This window comes from Penicillium riverlandense (genome assembly GCF_028828495.1).
Source record: "Penicillium riverlandense strain IBT 135883 chromosome Unknown utg000008l_segment0_segment0, whole genome shotgun sequence".
Taxonomy (NCBI): Eukaryota; Fungi; Ascomycota; class Eurotiomycetes; order Eurotiales; family Aspergillaceae; genus Penicillium; species Penicillium riverlandense.
Window position 1 is genome coordinate 66,919 of NW_026643199.1, and position 20,067 is coordinate 86,985.

Genomic DNA, 20,067 nt, shown 5'->3' on the forward strand with positions numbered 1-20,067 from the left:
TTGCCAGTGAGAAATCGAGATCCTTGAGATGTTCCGCTGATATGTTGGTAGCCGATCATCTATCGTGAAATACACCCAGACATCCAGAAATATACTCATCTCTGGCCTGCAGGCTATATAACCCTATCCCAATTAGCATTTCTTCCTACCAAACCCAGGGGGAAGAAGGAAGAAACACACCTCAAGCAAACTTATCATGCTTTCCCTTGACCCTAACATCCAACACCTCTTCATGAAAATTGCCCTCCTTCCTCGCCCTCCTCAACCGTTTCACATCTCCATCATCAAGTTTCCTCCCCACAATCCCCTCCAACTCCTTGCGGCTAATCTTTTCATAGGCCTTGGACTCCTTCGACGCGCGGAGCTTCGGCTTAAACCGTGCCTGCATCCGAATGCGCACCGTCGTGTCGAACGAAAGTGCGTTCGCGTCCCCGCGGATCTCGACGCCTTTCGCGGACTCTTTCACGCTGAGAAATGTCTCCGAATCACCGCCGCGCGTTTGCACTGAGAATGTCCCGGGCAGGTCTGGTGATGGGATCGCGAGGAAGGACTCGTAGTGCGATACTGCTGATGCGGTGGCGCTTAGGATACCGTAATTGTCACTGCTGAGGTATCTGCCAGCCACCCTACTCGTCAGTGGATGTTATGGTGTGGTACTACTCCAATGGAGTGGGAAGGGGGAAACGCACTTCCCATGATGCCCCTTGAAACTAAAACTCTCCGTCCCCGCCACGCGCGTCGCAACCCATACCTGGCGCACATCATGCGGCTCCGCCGTGCCGGGGTCATCCGCAATGAGATTCTCCAGCGCGCTCGCGAAAACGGTTCCGTTCGCGTCGCTGGCGATGCAGGTGGGTTTGTCTGACGCGAGGACTAGCACGACCGGGCCGGCGATATCGCTCGGTGCGTCGGCGGAGACCCAGCTCTGGTCTTCGGGCTCGTCGTTCTCAGCGGTGGTCTTGGCGGGTGCAGCGGAGGAGGGGGAGTCATCGGTTTTGAGAGTTTTGGAGGATGATTTGTCTGGGTCGGAGAGGTCGCGGTGTTTGCGTTTTTTGGGCTTGTCGCCTTTGAAGGTCAGGGGTTTGACCATTGTGGTGGTGATGTGATGTGGTTGGTGGGAGGTGAAGAATGGAGTTGGAAGTGGAAGTGGAGAGATATCCAACTAAGTCAGCAGTTGAATAATTAACCAACTAACTACTACGGAGCATTGGTATTAGACGGTTAGCAATGCTAGGTCAACTCGAGAATAATGCGGCCATAATTCTAGTTACTTAGGTCAACGGCCCACCTACCTTGGTGGCTGCCCGAAAGGTCCTCATTTGCACCCATATACGTAAAAGGGCAATGTTCAAGGAAATCGATTATTTCTATTAATCAAAATCCTATGTGTCCAAATATCCTATGCACTCGCTCATCTCATAACTCACCATGTTTAACCGGCCTAGTCGAAGGTGATGGCAGCCTTGATGGCGCTCTTGTTTCGCATCGACTCCAGGCACTCGGCCCACTGCTCAATCTTGAACACCTTGTTGACAATACCGTTGACCTTGACCTTGCCGGAGTCCAGATAGTCGATAGCAGCGGGGAACTTGTACGTCTCGGAGAAGCTGCCGATAATGTTGATTTCGTCACCAACTGCGCAATAATCAGCAATTGAACGACACCTGCAAGAAGTAGAAAACTTACAGATCTTGGCCGGAGGCCACGAGACGCGGTCCTTGTTCGCGTACACGCCGTACACGACCAGCTTGCCGCCACGACGAACATAGTTGATCGAGTCCTCGAGGATCTTGAGGTTACCGGTAGCCTCGATAACGATATCGAAGCCGTACGGGTTCTCGGCCTTGAGTTTGTCGAACTGCGCCTGAGGATCCTGGCGTGATAGCTCAACATACACATCGCCAGCACCAAGGTTCTTCGCAAGCTCCATCTTCAGACCTTGCGGCGCAGCCACCACGACATGGCAGCCACCGCACTGGCGGAGCATCTGCGCGAGAACCAAACCGGTAGGTCCAGCACCGAAGATGAGCACGGACGAGCCCATCTTCGGCGCGATCTTGTCGAGACCGTGCGCTGCGCATGAGGCCGGCTCCAGCAGCGTCGCATCCACATCGGACAGGTTCTTGATCTTGAACACCCGGCCGGCGGGGTAGGCGCAGTACTCGGCGAAACCGCCGTTCATTGTCACGCCGTGGGCCTGAAAGTTCTCGCAGAATAGCTCGTCACCGCGGCGGCAGTAGAAGCAGGTGCCGCACAGCTCAGAGTTGTCGGCGACTACACGCTCGCCAACTTCGAAGCCCTTCACCTTGGGACCCACGGCTGCGACTACGCCGACAGTCTCATGACCGGGAATCAGGGGGAACTTGCGGAATTGTCAGCTGTCTGTCACAGCAGTAGGACTGGATACATACCTGGGCGATGAATTCACCCTCGTGGATGTGCAGGTCAGTGCCGCAGACACCGCAGGCCTTGACCTTGATCTATAATGCCACCACAGTCAGCTAACAGATTTCACAAGGTATGCTGCGGTCATACCAAAATATCGTTCTCGCGCAGCTCGGGTACAGGAACCTCGACGATGCCATAGTGCTCTGGCTTCGAGTATCTATAGCAGGTGGTCAGTATACTTTCAACATAGGGCAAGTCAGGTAAGGTAGGGACTAACAGGAGAGCGCGCATAGTCTTGGGGATAGCCATGATGGAAGATTGAGTCTAATTCAACCGGATGCAGAGGAAGAAAATACGGGGTTCAAGAGGGAAAGAGGGGCATTATATACCCGCGGCCAAGGAGGGGCCACCGCAACGCCATCATCTGCTTCACTATTCCCTCTTACCTGGCTACTTCTCACCATGAAGTCACAGCCTCAAGTGGGCCTGGATCGGCATTGACGGGATTCTTGCTCCTGTATCGACTCCACTATCGTCTCTCCCAACATCTGCCACTGCTGCTCGTGGCCGCTGTTTGCGCATTGGTCCGACAGAGGGCCGCCTGCACGCTCTTTTGGAGAATTGCTAATCATAATCAAATCAATTGGAACAGTTATTTCATGTCAAACCCAGTCGGATTCAATTCGGTGAACCGAAAGGGGGAACGTTGTTGTTTTGCGCATGACTTCATTTGCGCCTCCCGACGGCCCCGCCCTAAAACCGGGCCATGCTGAAGAACATCAATATGAACAACCAGGTGCACTTGTAATTAATTTTTGCAGCCCATCCTAATTTCTCACCAAAAAATATTCGCGCCACCTGACTTCCCCCAAAAATACCAATGCAGGAAACTCGTGTTGCTCCTAACCCAGATCTAAACTGACTGCCTCCTCCATCTCATCTCATCTCACCTCTAGCTCCACCAGGAAAAAACAAAGATAGCCACGGCGGCGCCTGAAACTGAATACGCGGACCAGCTCTGGCCATAGCTTATTTTTTTTTTTTTTTACCAATTCGTTTTTTATCAATTCGACTGCCTAGCGAATTGGCGCGATCTGGGCTCCCTGAGCGCTGCGGCGGGGGACGCGGCCGATTTGGACGCCAGCTGCAGGACGATGTGTTCAAAGTTTGTTCCCAGAATCAACTGGCACGCTGCGACACGGGTGGTTGTGACTCGTAGCAGTTGAATGGATCAGACCGGACTGGAATTTGGTGGAGGTCAGTTGAGTTTGAATTGACAGCGTTGGGATTAAGCCTCTGCTAATCGATCTTTGGGACTCATTTCTCAATCGGGAATTGTTAGACTAGACGTTGGGCGGTTCCAGGCTTGAGCTGTATAGTTGCTTAGCTTCGCATTCCACGGACTGGCCCGACATAACCCATTAATGTAGTGGCATCGTCCAGCTCTTGCTTCCACAACAGGCAAGAAATATTTTAAATTTCGATCTATAACCCTAAATATTAGGTAAAATATTTGCTACCTCTAATAGAAGGATGAACAGGTCCAAAATAGTCAAAAGAGTTGTATAGTTCTGATCTTTGTTTATAAGCTAGAAAGCGGGCCCGGGTAGTCTACTGCGCCATGGTGCGCTCCGGTCAGTCCGCGGAAGGTCCGTGAAGTCAACCGTGCCCCTAATTCTCCGGTGTGTCTTGGGGGTCGTTCAGAGCCTCGTCTCTTAGACCAACGTAATCTGAGGTAAGACTTTAAAAGAACAACCACCCACTTCCCTTCTTTGATTTCTTTCTTCTACTTCTCCCTCAAAACCTCGATCCATTCATATCCCCAAATGAGCTCATTCCTCACCCAACTCGGCCTCCGCGCCGCACCCGCCACAGCCTCAATCTCAAACTACGGCCCCGCCTTCCTGGGATTCAACTTCATCTTCGCCTATGGCCTCCTCTCCAGCCGCACGCTGAAACAAATTTACGGAATCGACCACCAGGAATCACCGCGCGAGGACCTGTCTAAATACGGCGAAGCCGCCGTGCGCGAGGGCAAGATCACCCGCGCGCAGCTGGACATGCTGAAGCGCAACGAGGCGGCGCATGCGAACGCTGTGGAGAATTTCACGCTGCTGGTTGCTAGTGTGCTTTTTGCGTCGCATGCTGGAGTCCCGGCGCAGACTATTAATGCTGCTGCGGCGTCGTATACCATGGCACGGACTGTTTATGGGGCGGTTTATATTCTTGTTGGACATCCACGATGGAGTCAGGTTCGGGGACTTGTGTGGTGGTGGGGGAATATGAGCTGCTTGTTTTTGTTGTGGAGGGCGGGACGGTTGCTTGCTGCTTAGGTAGGACGACGATCGAATTTGTAGCAATAGTAATAATACATTATCATCGCCACTCAGTCGGGTTTATAGGAATACATCCCCAGGAATATAAGTTGCGATAAGTTCTCATTGTAGAAGGTTAATTCCTGGTCTGCCTGGAAACCCACGGCATGCACCACACGATGTCAACCCCAAGCACCATATCCATTCCTATGTATTTATAGAAATACTAGCAGAGCCATCACTTTAGACAAAAAAATGGTAACCATGGACGCCGAGCCAGCCCATTCGTGTCATCGTAAAAGTGTCCTCCGCCAGAATATTCGAAACCAGCAGGACTGGAGACATTATTCTTCATCCCAGGCTTCCAATTCCGCCTTTTCATATTCATTCATGGTTGCTGTGTCGAAAATCGTCTCCCCAGCAGTAGGGATAGTGGTTTTGATGTCTTCAAAGATAGGTCGGAAAGCATCACCCCAGCGCTTGCGCCGGTCCATCACGATCTTTGCGGCGTCTCCGACAGCGGGGCGAGAAATGCCCGCGCTGGCAATGTGGCTACCTCCACCGGCACCACCCGGGCGGTGCTTTGCCTGGGAGCCCTTCTTGCTCTTGCCCATGGTGCGGGTACGTTTGAGATAGGCCTGCTGGACTTGGGAGTCAAGGTCGTCCTGGATGGTAGTGAATTCCAGAAGCGCCATGTGCTCCTGCGCGATCTTCAGGATGCGGGCCTTGCGCGCGTTGTTGGTAATGATCTGTTTCTTGAGCTCGTTCTGAAGGAGACGGAGGCGCTCGGCAACTTCGTCGTCGTAATGTGCGTCGTAGTCCGGGTTGTCATCTGCACCCAAGAACCCAATGTATCGTAGCTCGGCTTTTGCGCGCTCATCCAGTTGGGCGTGGTCGAGCTTGGCCACGGATGTTTTGAACCCATTCGGGTCGGCGTCCCGGAAGGCTGTTGCCGGAGGGTGCGGCTTGCTCTCGGTCTTGGTCTCTAGCTCTCCGTTCGTGCCATCAATATCCATCGCATCACCCCCCAGGCCGCCTGCTCCGGAGGTGTCGCCATTAGAGGTAGGATTGTCGTCCGGCAGAGTGCGATGCTCGTACCGGAGGAGGGAGCATAGTCGACTGAGTAATGGCCCGATCGAGACTTCGTTGGTTTCCGCCTTATCGTCCGTCAGTTGCTCAATGCTGCCACGTCCTTGGTTTAGAGGTAGCTGGTCCTTGTCGTCTTGGCTTTGGTCATAAGAAAGTCCGTCTTCCTCGGACCAGATCTGACGGTAGTTCTTCTTTCCCCGACGCGGATTTATAAAAGGGGTCACGCGATCGCCCTGTGTCCAATTAGTATCCTGCGCTGCACCAATGTAAGCGGCGCATCTTACCCTCTCTCTGAGCCAAGCAATGTCTTCTTCGGTAAGAGGCCGAACGTAAGGATCAATGTATGCCTGGAACGTATTGGCGCTGACCTGGTTGGAAGGTTTGGCGTTGCTGAAGTCCTTGTCCGGAGGCGTACCCGCCATCAAGTCCTTGAGATCAGTTTTAGGGAAGCGAGCCACACTGTAAATCTCTTTTTTCTCGTCGTCGGTCATATCTGGTAGGACATCACGGATATGGTAAACAGTCGGATCATCGAATTTCAATGGATTTGCTCCAAAGACTTGCACCTGGGGTACTGCCGGTGTGGGTTCAGGCTGGTGGGATTCGGCGGCGGACTCGGAGCCGGGAGAGCCAGGTCCGGTAGCACCTTCATCTTTCATAGTTGCGCCGTTCGGTGACATGGATGGTGGCGACAGAGATGAACTGCCTTCGGAGGCTGCATTTTTAGAGTGTTTCGAAACTGGGGAAGCAGCTGGAAGTTGTCAATTATTTTTGAGGTCCGAGAACACTTGGGGTGTTGACGCATCACTCACCTCCCTCGACCTTCGTCTCAGCTCCATCCTGCCGAGCGACATCATGCGCGCCGTGGCTCAACGGGCGCTCATCCTTTGCACTGGCGCGCTCCTTGCGCTTCTTTAACTTCCCTCCCTTGGGCACATCGTCGTCATCCTCCGTCTCGCGCTTCAGCTTCGAGCGTTCTCCCACCTCTCGCTCAAGCTCTTGGTCATCGACCACCTCTTTGCGTTTTTGGGACATCTCACGCATTCCAGCATTAAATGTCTCGCCACGCACATCTGCCATATCACTGAGGGACTTGAGGTGTTCCACCAGCCTTTCGAGGGTCTTAGAGTCGGGAATGTTCGGTCCGGCCACCAATTCGAGCAAATCCGTATACTCGGTATTGGCTACATCAATCTGCTTGGTCACATCATTGTCGAGGTAGCTGGGAATTGATGATGCTGCGGCCGTGGGTGCGCTCGCGGTGGACGGGGTGGTGTTGCGGCTTCGCGATTGGCGCGCGTCGCGACCTTTGCCCTTGCTCTTGTATGCGGACGGCATGGTTGATCCGCGGATAACGGTGAGCGAAAGCTTTTATGATGTGGTCGGGTAAAAGCAGTTAAGAGGGTTATCGATCGGGGTGGAATGAGAGGTTCGTTCTTATGAGGCACGGCTTGGAGTTCGGTAGGACATTTCTTCAGTCGGTCACTGGGCCAGGAATCGATCAAACGAATGAAACCGGCACACTATTCCTGGTATATCTGCACAAGTACACAGAGACGCTCTGATGGCCAGTGATGCATGTGAACGGACATGACGACGTTGGCGATGTTGAGGCCCGTGACTCCAAGTCTGGCACGTGATGTATGTCACATGGTGATAAGCCGATAACCGACCGATTGTGCACGTGATCTGGTCGTAAATGGGGATGCTGTAGTGCTCGGCATTTATTGTGTAGACCTTCTAATTATCTGTTGGTTTACAATAAAATGTCTTTCATTTCGTGGCCTTTGGGAACGTATCACTAGTTGCTGTACCATCTCTAGGGTGGTGAGTGGACAGACCTGGGCAAGTTAAGATATATTTCGGACTGGAGAGTATTGTGCCCTTTCAGAACCATGGCAGCGATTTGGACTAGTTACAAGATAGAAGGAACGAGCTATTTTTCATATATAAAGCTGAATAATTACCATGTACTACATATATAGTATCCGGGCCGTCTATTATTGCGAAAGTGTGCGGGAAATATGATACCCCGGAAGCGTAGTCCTTCCGCAAACGGCAACCCTAATCCGGCAACCACTTGACACGAACAGGGCATGCACCCATCCCTTGGCACGATTGCGGATATGTTTTGATGTTTGTATATTCTAATAATCAATACCAATCGTGATCTACAGGATCCTCGTGGTCGGAACCAGACCTATGGGCATTCCTACGACGGACCCGATCAGGCAAAGCATTCTTTTGGCCACTCATGATGACCGAAATGGCTGCAATAGCTATGGTTAGCCCGTTTTTTTGGCCGGGATCAAATTCCTTGCTCTCTCCCAGGCTGGCCTCTAAAACAGATGCTTTCTCTTAATTTGCTTCTCTTCTTTCCTACTCAGCTACTGCGACTTCATCATGTGCATGCACCCACAAACGGTCAAGCTGATCCAGTGGAGTTTATGCTTCAGTTTGCATGGTGCTCAGTAATAGAGAATTGTTTATCAGAATGTCTCGTACTTACTCGTCTGACTCGTCGCAGTCGACAGTGGCCACGCTTTTCGCGGGCCCCGGGAGAGCGTCTAACGACACGCCATCGGTTAATGTAATGATATAATGATCCTCCTTTCATTTTCGGATACGAGAAACTGACTTCACACCTCCAGGATAATGTTGGATTTCGCTTTGTTCTCGACAACACAGTCCAGACACTCTCAAGCTACGATGCGCCGAAATCCGGTGCCATCTCGGGTCTCTTATTCGTCCCCAGTCTCGAGCCCAAAGACCCATGTAATTCAATTACTTTACCATGGGTGCCCTCAAATGTGACACGCCATGAAGATGTCTGGCAGTTCGGATATCCCATTCTCGGCCTGGCCCCTTGGGTGAATGTCGAGTGCACAAAATCCTTCTTGGCTGCCTCGGAGAAAGTTGGAATACAAGCCCTCATCTTTTTCCAGCCCTCCAGCAACGAGACGGGACTACCACCGCCACCCAACGACGATCTGTGGAATTTGAATGATCGGGATGCATGGAAATCCGACAACCACTACCCCGTCTATGCGATCCCTGGTCCGGCAGGTGAAACACTGATGCGCGAGCTTTCTTGGTTCTCGGATGGTGGGAACAGGAACAATATCAGCAACAGTAGCCAGCCGTTCATGGATAATCATGCGGAGGATAGTAGGCTCTTTGCCATGATTGACATCAGTAAGTGATTGCGCAAGATGTATTGTAGCTAGATTGAATTGCTGACCCAGTTCACAGATGACCCAGCAAGCCAGATGCCGAGTCTCTGGGGGTTCATCCTGGCTATTTTGGGAACTATCCTGGTGCTGACTCTGATCATCCTGGTTCTCTACCGTCTTTTACAGCGACGGCGGCGGAATACGCTCCGCAGACGTATCGATGCAGGCGAAGTCGACATCGAGTATCTGGCGTTGAATCAAATCAAGGTTCCTCGCAATGTCGTCGAAGAACTGCCGCTTTACACTTATCCCAGCATCGAATCACCCCCGGCGGCGACACTGGCCAAAAACAATACGCACTCTGGTGTGGCTGAGGTCAATGGTGACCTCGAATACGCCACATCCTCCGTTGAGAACGTGGACGATGCTAGTCTAAAGAAGCCTAAGCCCGCGGTGATCAGCTCAGCCGCACAGACTGAGCCTGAAGACCCGAAAGCCCATTATCGACTGAGCCACACGCAAACCACCTGCGCGATTTGTCTTGATGATTTCGTGGTCGGGGAATCCACGGTCCGGGAATTACCTTGTGGCCACATATTTGACCCCAGCTGCATTGACCCGTTTCTCATGGAGAACAGCAGCCTGTGTCCATTGTGCAAGAAGAGCGTCTTGCCGCCGGGCCCTTGTGAGGTGCAAGTGACGAATGCGATGGTTGAACGGGACGATATGATGAGGCGGTTTCGAGAGAGACCCGCACGGGGGTTGCGCCGGTCAGCCAGACCAGACAGGGAGACTGTACAGAGTGAATAGTTCTGGATTTGGTTCAAATGTTGGATTTAGTTACTGTGTAGATGGAATTGATTAGTCATGCAATAAACCCGTTCATGCCTGAGGCATCACAAGGCAGAAAGCGACTCCGCCCTCGCCTAATCCCACACACAATCCATCCTCTTCGCTTCCGTCCGTTGAACTTTTCCGCCGACCGACAACGAACGACACCACCACACAACACCTAAACCGACAAGGTATGCTTACAATAATTGAAACTGCGGCCATTACCCTGAATTGAAATTCGGTTTCTGACTCGCTGTGTGTTCTCCAGATGGGTGCCCTCAAGTACGTGGAAGAGATCCAGAAGAAGAAGCAGTCCGACGTGATTCGCTTCTTGCTGCGCGTCCGATGCTGGGAGGTGAGATAGACCCCTACGACCCCCCGATCCGCTTAACATCTCCGCCGGACGCTCGTGTGCGTTGCCATCGGGAATATCCTTTCAGTGGTATTGCGAGGCTCGAACAAAAATCGATTGGCCCGGCGGAAATGCTTTTTGTGGCACGCAAGAGACCCCCCCAATGGAGTCCTGTGTCTTGCTATACACTCGTTGAACTTTGCTGAGAGTGCATCAATATAGCTCCGTCAGCTGAACGCCATCCACCGTGCTTCGCGTCCCTCCCGCCCCGACAAGGCCCGCCGCCTCGGCTACAAGGCCAAGCAGGGCTATGTTATCTACCGCATCCGTGTCCGCCGCGGTGGTCGCAAGCGCCCTGTTCCCAAGGGTGCCACCTACGGCAAGCCCACCAACCACGGTGTCAACCAGCTCAAGTACCAGCGTGCCCTCAAGGCCACCGCTGAGGAGCGTGTTGGCCGCCGCTGCGCCAACCTGCGTGTCCTGAACTCCTACTGGATCAACCAGGACTCGACCTACAAGTACTTCGAGGTCATCTGCGTTGACCCCCAGCACAAGGCTATCCGCCGCGATGCTCGCATCAACTGGATCTGCAAGCCTGTCCACAAGGTGAGACTTGTTTTTTCGCCTTTGTATTATACGATTATACTAACGTATTGGGTTTTAGCACCGCGAGAGCCGTGGCCTCACTGCCACCGGCAAGAAGTCCCGTGGCATGAACAAGGGCCACCGCTACAACAACACCAAGGCCGGCCGCCGTCACACCTGGAAGATCCACAACACCCAGAGCGTGTGGCGTTACCGTTAAGTGCTGCAAGGCACTGGGGTGGTGGAGGTTGGGGGATTCTGGCAGCGACATGTGGATATCTTTTCAAAAACTTGTCGCCCGTGTGTCATCTACGCTGGGGTTGAGTTTAATACAACCGACCGGTTGGATCTGCTGTTAGCCAAAAAGCTGATTTTTTTCATAACGAAGCATGACTGGTGCAACTTGATTAGTCTGTCCTGGTCCTCGGCCAGTAGAGTGTAGCACGAAACCACCGAGTAGTCTGCGGTGATAGTCTTTTATCCGAATTTGGACTGGGTCCACAGGCCCTCCCGACCTAGTCTGGCAGGTCTTTTCAGCCGCACTAGCTGATATATAATCTAGAGTCGCATGTTGTCCGTCCATCAGCTCATAGTTCCGCGCCCGGAGTTTGTGGCTGCCTCAGGCCACCACCAGGCACGGATTCGCGGCTTCCCATGGGTTAGTTACCCTCCGCTTTCCTAATCCGTCGACGACAGGCTGCAACTCAACTCTCCTTCACACCTTCATCTTGGCTTCTTTGTTACCTTTCATCATCACTTCCTCCATGTGTGACTGAGTCCTGCCTTAGGCCGGCGTCTCGGTTCTCTTTGATGTCAAAAGAGCGACCTTGAAGCCTGCAACTTTTCTTCCTACTCGAACTACTCGCCGAATCGATGCGCCTCCATGCCGTCCTCTGGACGCAACCTGCCTGTCCCTCCTCTCTCGCCTCTCAGTCCGCGGCGCCCCTCGTATCCACATGATACTCCCACACCAGACAACGGCGGCGCACCTACCAGTCCATACCGTCGCGGACATTCTCGCTCCATCTCCCTCACCTCCCCATTCTCCGGCAGAAAGCAGAAAGGGGGCGCCTTAGACATCTGGGATTCTGATGATTCCGATGATGACGATTTCACCCCTTTGGAGTCTGCGTCGACAAGTCCCCGGAAAGGACTGCAGACACGAGGCCTTATCGGCGACGATTTGGCCACCGGCAAGTGCGCGACATGCAATGCAACAGTCCGGTGGCCGCGAAATATGAACTCCTACCGATGTACGGCGTGCCTGATGGTCAACGACCTGGAAACCAGCAAGGATGTGAAAAGCCCGGGTGATACAGAGCTTAGGGTTCCGATTTCCTCAAATCCTACCAACACCTCACCACCATCCCGTTTGCATAAGAAAGAGGTTCCTTTGTCAATTGATTATACCCGTGTACTCATTGAGACATGCGTGTCGGCCTATTTTCGGGGTCTTTTAAATGGTGCGGACTCGGCTAGGTTACCACCCAACGATAATCGACCTGGAAGGCCGCGTGATCCAAGACTTGAGGGCTCGGTATCGGGTGCTGCGCACAGTTCTGCCGGCACATATCTTTCGGCATCTCGACCAGGTGATTCCCGAAGCCGAAGTGCATCTGCATCTAGTGAACGCGAACGATTCGACATGACGAAGGAGAACTCGGCTTATCTCACACCGCAAGCTACCCACCGAGATAGGAAGATTGCTCCTCGGAAGCATGTCCCACTTAGAATCCGTGCGAACTCAGACCTCCAGAGCCCGAAAGCGGAAGGGCGATCAGCACGACCAGCAGACCCTGACCCAAAGAGCCGCAGGCCGGCGCTGATTTTCGCTCAGTTAGAAGATTACATTATACGCTCTTTCAAAAGTTGCGAATGCCTCAACAACTCTTTTACCACGAATTCTCACCGATCTAATCGTTCAGCCAGCAACTTCAACCCCCCTCTGCTAGAACAAACGACCACCACTGAACTGCCAGCAAATACAGCAGTCTTTGAACCCGATGCCAAAACACTTCTCTTGGGCGATTTGGCCGAGAACTCTTCCTGGTGGATGAATGAATGGGCCCAGACTGACGGTAACCGTGGCCATTCCAGGAAGAGCTCACACAGCGGATCTCGAATGGTCTCATCGCGAAGCCCTCGAATCAACTGGGCTGATGTCTCTCAGTGGTACCAATTGGTACTCACTGCAGGAAATTCGTGGGCCGAGCAATGGGCTGCGGAAAAGCCAACCATCTTGCAGTCAGACGCAGACTTGACAAAGAAAAGGAGATGGGAATCTATCGACCAGTCTGTGATCGAGAGGGAGCTTGCCGATGCTCGTATGCATCTTCAAAGGACTTTGTTGAAAGCCACTGAGAATCTTTTGAAACGACCACGACGGCCTCTGAAGAAAATTGACGATACAAGGTTTCTTTTCATCTTGTTGGCGAACCCCGTTCTTTATTGGTCCCATTCCCAGCCAAGTTCGCCATCTCGAGAAGCTCGACGGCCGTCGACTCAGCACCAAGGCAAGACGCGACTGACGCCCCAGGATGGCAATGCGTCTCGAAAAACTTCTGGCACGTCTTCAGCGCGGCAAAGCAGCTCGAGTCATCATTATGGAATCGTCAAGCGAATCTTAGGCCTGATGTCCAATACGTCCAATGACTGTCATCACTATTTCGTGTCTTGGTTTTCGCGTTTCTCAGCCGGACACTTTGAGCGATTGGTGGAGCTGATAGGGGGGTTTGTAACCTACCGGTTGACTCGTCAGCATGGCCGCAGACGGAGTGAGTCGGCGCAGAATGGGAATGAACTGGTCCCAAGCTTTGCCAGTGCCGCCGGCAATACGCCGGCCGAGCTGCATGCCGCTATCAATCGACGGAGCCCGAATAAGAAAGCCGCTGCCAAAAAGGAAACCCCTATGATATATGAAGAAGATTGGCAGATCCGAGCCGCGGCCAGGATGATGTCGTTGCTCTTCACGGCCAACAATGCAAATGTCCCACGTCAACCGGACGGAGTTCTCGGAGCGCTAAAGACTGTGCATCGCTATGACTCTGCCGTGAAACATTCGGGACACCGCCAGGGCCACATGCTCCCCCTAAGCTCTTTCTACAACACCCTTCTGGACTACTCGGACTTGGTTGCAGACTTTGAAATCTGGGAATCTCGAAGTGCCAAATTTTCATTCTGCCAATATCCCTTTTTCCTCAGCATTTGGGCGAAGATCCATATCATGGAGCACGATGCGCGTCGTCAGATGGAGGGAAAAGCCCGGGAAGCATTTTTCAACAGCATTCTGAACCACAGGGCTGTGAGCCAGTATCTTGTGTTGAAAGTGCGGCGCGACTGTCTGGTTGAAGACAGCCTTCGCGGTGTGAGCGAAGTCGTAGGATCTGGACAGGAGGAAATCAAGAAGGGCCTCCGCATTGAATTTGTGGGGGAGGAGGGTATTGATGCCGGCGGCTTGCGCAAAGAATGGTTTCTCTTGCTCGTTCGAGAGGTGTTTGACCCACACCATGGTAAGCAGACGAAGCATGAGTGAGTCTGCTGGATGATAGCTAACAAGGGAACAGGACTGTTTGTTTATGACGACGATTCCAAGTATTGCTATTTCAACCCAAATTGTTTCGAGTCGTCTGAGCAATTTTTCTTGGTCGGGGTGCTCCTCGGGCTTGCCATATACAACTCCACCATTCTGGATATTGATCTCCCACCGTTCGCCTTCAAGAAACTGTTAGCGGCGGCACCGCAGAACACAGGACCTCAGCCAGCAACCTCAGCGCGAATCAACTTCAAATGTACTCTGGATGATCTTGCCGAGTTCCGCCCCGCGCTCGCCAAAGGGTTTCGAGCGCTACTGGAGTTCGACGGTGACGTCGCCGAAACTTTTTGCTATGACTTTGTCGCTCAGATCGATCGCTACGGTTCAATTGTCGAAGTGCCTCTCTGCGCTGGTGGCGAGAAACGACCGGTGACCAATTCCAATCGACGCGAGTTCGTCGACCTGTATGTCCACTATCTCCTGGACACGGCCGTGGCCCGACAATTCGAGCCATTCAAGCGAGGATTCTTCACTGTCTGTGGCGGCAATGCGTTGTCTCTGTTCCGCCCAGAGGAGATCGAACTGCTGATTCGCGGCTCGGACGAGCCACTCGATGTGCTTTCGCTCAAAGCCGTGGCCATTTATGAAAATTGGAAGACCCCCAAACCCGAATCAGTCCCTGTTGTCCAATGGTTCTGGAACTTCTTCGAGACTGCCGCGCCACAAGGGCAGCGCAAGATCCTGTCGTTCATCACGGGCAGCGATCGCATCCCCGCAATGGGGGCAACCAGCTTGACGATAAAGCTTGCTTGTCTGGGTGATGATTGTTCGCGATACCCCATTGCGCGGACATGCTTCAACACGCTGGCCTTGTACCGGTATGCCACGCGGGAGAAATTGCAGCGTCTGCTCTGGGATGCAGTCATCAACAGCGAGGGCTTTGGACTGAAATGATCGAATGAAATGAGTTTGGGGTTGGGGGTTGTGCTTCTGTCTTTTTTGTTCTTTGCTACTCTCAGAACTTTGAACACTGCAACGACTTGACGAATCATTGGCGCGCTGGAAAGGGCCATCACATATCACAATGGAGGAGTTTGGAGTTTGGCGTTGTTTGTTATTCTTTTGCTACTGGCTTCGGGATGACGGATTCGGCGTATTGCTGCTTAGCTAGAATCTATCAATGCTGTTTTATCTCTAGAACGATATCTATAACCCTAGAATCCAAGGTTCTACAGTCCTTCTTAACAACAACACATTCGATTCATCACGTAGGTTTGGGCCCTAAGCAAGGAGATAAACCCACTACGTTCCAACCTCTCAGCGCCTGGTTTTGTTCCCAGAAACTCAAAAACACAAGGAAATCCTCAGTGCTGCTGTCTACATTTAGGTGTCATCGTGACCGACGGATTCGTCCGGGACTGTTTGGCTCTTGAATACGCAAGACGGCCTTAGCCTTAAACAATCAGCCATGGATCTCATCGAGAGATTGGAAGAAATATTCACATCTCAATATCTCCATATTACAATACGCAACATGGTAAAAAATAAATAGACCGTAGGCGACATCTATTAGCAACTGCCCAGCCCCGATAGGCAATGCCATAGAGGTAATAGAAATCGATTCTCGAACCCCGAAAGAAGGAAACCAGTCCTTGGAATATAACGCCAGGAAAAGAATACGCCGACTGATGCAAGGCTGTCACAGACTAGCCACGAAAGAACGAAAATGCGATAGACGACGAGGGAGTTACCTCACCGGGCTGTGCCGGAGGCCTGGTTGGAAGACGACGGGAGAGCCGCACTTGGTGCCAGGATGTTGGCAGTTGAAAGCGGGATTGATTCAAAGAAGCTCGTCGCGCTGGTGGGTAGACGTGTACCCTCGCGGTGCCGGAGCGATGAGAGGAAGTTGAGTGGTTGGCCGGCACGGATAGCATGGAACATCTCGCTGTAGCCTCGCTCTCCATCTCCGACCTCTTTCAACCACTGTTCCCAATCTTCATCGAGAGGTACGTTGGCCCCTTGGTCTCGTGCAGCCATAGCAGCCAGAAGACGGCTGTTCAGCGCGACGCCGCAGCTCTCCATTTCCTCATCACTATAATCCTCCTCTTCCTCTTCTTGGTCTTCAACCTTGTGACCCAGCAACTCGGTAGAATTCCGATGGCTCGCGCGGACGGTGTGGTCGCTCCGGGTATCGATGTTGTAGTCCAGTTCCTCTTCTGGCCCGCAGAAGTCCTCGAAATGCACCTCAACCGGCGGCGAGGGAGACGGAGTGGCTGGACGGATCGAATGGGCCGTGGTGTCCCGCACGCTGATCCCTTCTTCCTTCTCGTAGCGCTCACGAGCCCACCTTGTCCCTTCCCAGCGACAGAGCGAGAGTATCTCAGCCTCTGTCAGCCTCAGCTCATCGAAAACGCGGAACAGCTCGTGATGCCATGTGAAGCGGCCGAGTCGCATGCGATGCGGTCCGTAGGAGTAGTCCAATCCCGGGTATTGAGCCTCGATGCAGTCCAGTGCGCCGTAGAAAATGGACGTCTCGAGGCGTACCTCTGGCACGAGGTTGCGGGTGATATGAGCCGCGAAGGAGCCTGGGTCACTCGTAAGAGGACGAGGGAATGTGGCGCTGTACACGATCTGGGAGAGCGACGGTTTGTGCATAGTGAAGTGTCGTTTGGCTGATATGATAAAGAGAAAGCCAGAAGGGAAATGAAAGGGTGGACCACACAGACAGACACAGGCCCTGGAGGGATGCCCCTTGCCCTGGCGTTAAGTGGAGTTGTACAGGGAACAGGAACACAAGAAAGAGGGTGACCTAGGGATAAGCACCCGCGATGGGAGAAGAATGACAAGCACCACCTCTAAGTCTTTTTATGTCGGCGGCTCGCGGTGGAGTGTGCGTTGGCCCTGCAGCGGCCAGCTGGTCGACCTGAACACGGAGAACAACACCGGGGGCAGTGTTGGCTGCCTGAGGCATCGCATCGGGTCATGGGATGGATAATCCGGTTCATCTACACCTTCTTTTCATTCAACCATGTCTCTGTAAATCAAACAGTGTGTGGATGGCTGTCTCTGTGAGGCATTTGAGGCAATAGGTCTATTGTTCGCCATGTCTTCTCTTTAGAGCACATCGGCGACCTTCTTCTGAGATATCTCTACCTGAACCAAAGAAGATCTCTGGATGAGAACCTCGCTCGCCCCTAATGTCGACCTTTGATGGCCGCGTGGAGGGTAAGTCTCCGGCTGCATGTGGACAAGTGAACTAAGCTGACTGCCCATGACAGAATTCCCGGACATCCAGAGTGAGTCGGGCGCCTTGCTCGTGTAAAACCGCCGCTGACAGCCGCAGTCGACTACTTCCGCAAGAGGCCTGAACGGCCGCCGCTAGCATGCTTCCTCAGCCATGTGCACAGTGACCACTTGCAGGGCCTGGAGTCCTTCCGGGCTCCGTTTATTTACTGCTCACCAGCTACGCGGGAGCTACTCTTGCGGATTGAGAAGTATCCCCATCGGATGAACTTTCGCAAGGGCATCTTGGAATCGCGCCGGCTTCATTACAAGCACCTCGCCAAGCTGTTGCGTCCGATTCCATTGAATACGCCCACGGAAATTGAACTCACGCCCCGGAGGCGCGTTCGGATTACCTTGTTTGACGCAAACCACTGCATCGGAGCGGTGATGTTTCTCATCGAAGGAGATGGGAAAGCTATCCTATACACCGGTGATATCCGAGGTGAGTTCCTTTTACTTTCTAGTTTTGCTTGTTCATTAGCTAAAGACCGCCAGCTGAGCGATGGTGGATCAACAGCGTGGTCCGGAATCCGGTCTTGATACCATACACGCTGGGCCAGAAACGATTGGACAAGCTGTATCTCGACACAACCTTTGCACGTGCAGTGAACAAGTTTCACGAGTTTCCATCCAAAGCGGTTGGACTGTCCGAGCTTCTCCGAAAAGTCGAGGCATATCCGGACGGCACTGTGTTCTACTTCCGCGCATGGACGTTCGGCTACGAGGATGTGTGGATGGCACTTTCGGCAGCGCTAAACACCAAGGTAATCAATTGATTTAAGAAATCTTCCGCATGTTCACTGACCACACCTCCAGGTCCATGTAGATCAGTACCAGATGGGTCTCTATCGGTCCCTCATGCGTGCCTCGGGCACCCACAGCATCACTGAAGCATCTGCACTCTGTGGGTTTAGTCTAGGCAATCGGGCAGTCGCAGGTTGTCTGAGCAGCGACGCCGCCAGCCGAGTCCACAGCTGCGAGCCGGGAGTAACTTGCCCTACAGCCCGCAGCCCCAGTACAGTTTACATTGTTCCGATCGTGAACCGCACTATTGAAGGCGTTGAAATTCCGGAAGTCGGTGCAGGCGGCGGCATCGGTGATCTATATCAGACTCACGAGCTTGAGCTTCCTGATGAGGCTACGCTTGAGGAGCTGGAGAAGCTGTGTTTGCAGCACATCCATGATGAGCAGTTGCGACAGCAACTGCGTATTACACTCATCGAAGCTTTTCGCTCAAAGAGAAAGGCGCTATCACTTGATGAATACGGCATGAAGGAAGAAGGAGACATTTCACTCAAAAAGCTAGTAGACGTGCTCAGCCATGGCATGTCAGAAGGATCGTCTGGTGCCATCACATTCAGAGAGCCTGTGGCCAATCTACCGAAAACAATAGTGAGTTACACCACCTTCCTGCAACATACTTTCCCTAAATTTCCATCAGCGATTCCCATACTCTCGCCATTCATCCTACGCTGAATTATGCGACTTCATTGCCGCTTTCCGGCCTAAAGACATCCACCCCTGCACCGTGGACGAATCAACCTGGACCGAAGATGTCTCTATCCGGCGTCTATTCGGCCATCTATGCACAGAAACCCGATTCTCGCATGATGCCCACATGTGGGAGATTCTCGGCGATGCAGACGAGAATGACAAGGACGGTCCGCGTGCGAGAAAAAGAACTCGCTACAATCCGGAACTTTCAACTCAGTCTACCGAGGGGTCTAGCAATCTAGTCATGGACGATGAGCTGAGTACAGGAAGCAGAGAACAGACTCAAACCCAGACTGCTTCCCCATCCTGTGGCACAATACAAGAATCTATCAACAAACCGCTCAATTTCCCACTGCCCAGTCCGGAAACCGCAAAAGCGAAGCGGAACGAGATTCGGCAGGCTCGTCGGTACCTCCAGGAACATACAGATCGCGAAATGTTTCACGTTGGCGCTCTCCCTTCTTCATGGAGGACAGAGGGGGATGAGTTGGAGCCTGAGAAGAAGAATAAACACGTCTCCGAAGTAGAGGAGAAGCTAACCACTACCGACTCCACCGAAACTCGGGAGGTGTCAGAGACAGATCGCCAAGGTGATGGAGCCACAGACCTGCAAATGGAGTCTCAGCAGGCTGACAGTCAGCACACGGCGCTTTCGATTTCCGAATCGGCATTTGCCTCTCCACTGCCGGTCGAAGAGCATTCTGTCAGACTATCAGAGGACAATGAACCCGATTCGGAAATTACTCCCACTCACCATCGACCACGCACTCATACCCACGCTCGTATCGCTGCATATCTCGCTGCTCGCGCGGACTCCTACTCTGCATGGACGGATGTGTCTCTTGTGTCTGCGGGGGATAATCATACCGAGGAGGAGATTGAATTGTGACCACACTTAAGTCTACGTTATGTTACATGTCACAGTCTGAGATGGGAAGAACTGAGTGAATCACTTCATCGTATGGATCTAGCTGGTTATATCGTTATTATGTACTCGAAATGGGGACAAAAAACAGATGT

General features: G+C 52.7%; 8 protein-coding genes across 8 annotated transcripts; 4 read left to right on the top strand and 4 right to left on the bottom strand.

The window, feature by feature from the left end:
* Window positions 1-181: 181 nt before the first annotated feature.
* Window positions 182-1,090, bottom strand: N7474_009015 (uncharacterized protein; the record flags this gene model as incomplete). Its single annotated transcript, XM_057200425.1, has 2 exons — window positions 182-626; window positions 690-1,090. 2 exons carry the CDS (start codon window positions 1,088-1,090, stop codon window positions 182-184), a joined length of 846 nt encoding a protein of 281 aa, XP_057048412.1.
* Window positions 1,091-1,441: 351 nt separating this feature from the next.
* N7474_009016 (zinc-dependent alcohol dehydrogenase family protein) lies at window positions 1,442-2,697 on the bottom strand (the record flags this gene model as incomplete). Its single annotated transcript, XM_057200426.1, has 5 exons — window positions 1,442-1,635; window positions 1,687-2,362; window positions 2,412-2,480; window positions 2,536-2,605; window positions 2,666-2,697. 5 exons carry the CDS (start codon window positions 2,695-2,697, stop codon window positions 1,442-1,444), a joined length of 1,041 nt encoding a protein of 346 aa, XP_057048413.1.
* A 1,517-nt stretch (window positions 2,698-4,214) lies between these two features.
* On the top strand, window positions 4,215-4,721 carry N7474_009017 (MAPEG family protein; the record flags this gene model as incomplete). Its single annotated transcript, XM_057200427.1, has 1 exon — window positions 4,215-4,721. One exon carries the CDS (start codon window positions 4,215-4,217, stop codon window positions 4,719-4,721), a length of 507 nt encoding a protein of 168 aa, XP_057048414.1.
* Window positions 4,722-5,047: 326 nt separating this feature from the next.
* Window positions 5,048-7,130, bottom strand: N7474_009018 (histone acetyltransferase NGG1; the record flags this gene model as incomplete). Its single annotated transcript, XM_057200428.1, has 2 exons — window positions 5,048-6,543; window positions 6,605-7,130. The coding sequence occupies 2 exons, from the start codon at window positions 7,128-7,130 to the stop codon at window positions 5,048-5,050; spliced, it is 2,022 nt and encodes a 673-aa protein (XP_057048415.1).
* Window positions 7,131-8,286: 1,156 nt separating this feature from the next.
* On the top strand, window positions 8,287-10,956 carry N7474_009019 (60S ribosomal eL15 domain-containing protein; the record flags this gene model as incomplete). Its single annotated transcript, XM_057200429.1, has 5 exons — window positions 8,287-8,376; window positions 8,423-8,987; window positions 9,054-9,631; window positions 10,374-10,748; window positions 10,816-10,956. 5 exons carry the CDS (start codon window positions 8,287-8,289, stop codon window positions 10,954-10,956), a joined length of 1,749 nt encoding a protein of 582 aa, XP_057048416.1.
* A 663-nt stretch (window positions 10,957-11,619) lies between these two features.
* N7474_009020 (HECT-type E3 ubiquitin-protein ligase) lies at window positions 11,620-15,222 on the top strand (the record flags this gene model as incomplete). The annotated part of the gene is made up of 2 exons (XM_057200430.1): window positions 11,620-14,245; window positions 14,300-15,222. The coding sequence occupies 2 exons, from the start codon at window positions 11,620-11,622 to the stop codon at window positions 15,220-15,222; spliced, it is 3,549 nt and encodes a 1,182-aa protein (XP_057048417.1).
* A 798-nt stretch (window positions 15,223-16,020) lies between these two features.
* N7474_009021 (uncharacterized protein) lies at window positions 16,021-16,923 on the bottom strand (the record flags this gene model as incomplete). The annotated part of the gene is made up of 1 exon (XM_057200431.1): window positions 16,021-16,923. The coding sequence occupies one exon, from the start codon at window positions 16,921-16,923 to the stop codon at window positions 16,021-16,023; it is 903 nt and encodes a 300-aa protein (XP_057048418.1).
* Window positions 16,924-17,465: 542 nt separating this feature from the next.
* N7474_009022 (uncharacterized protein) lies at window positions 17,466-19,936 on the top strand (the record flags this gene model as incomplete). The annotated part of the gene is made up of 5 exons (XM_057200432.1): window positions 17,466-17,493; window positions 17,606-17,995; window positions 18,049-18,317; window positions 18,370-18,945; window positions 18,995-19,936. 5 exons carry the CDS (start codon window positions 17,466-17,468, stop codon window positions 19,934-19,936), a joined length of 2,205 nt encoding a protein of 734 aa, XP_057048419.1.
* Between the last annotated feature and the right edge of the window lie 131 nt (window positions 19,937-20,067).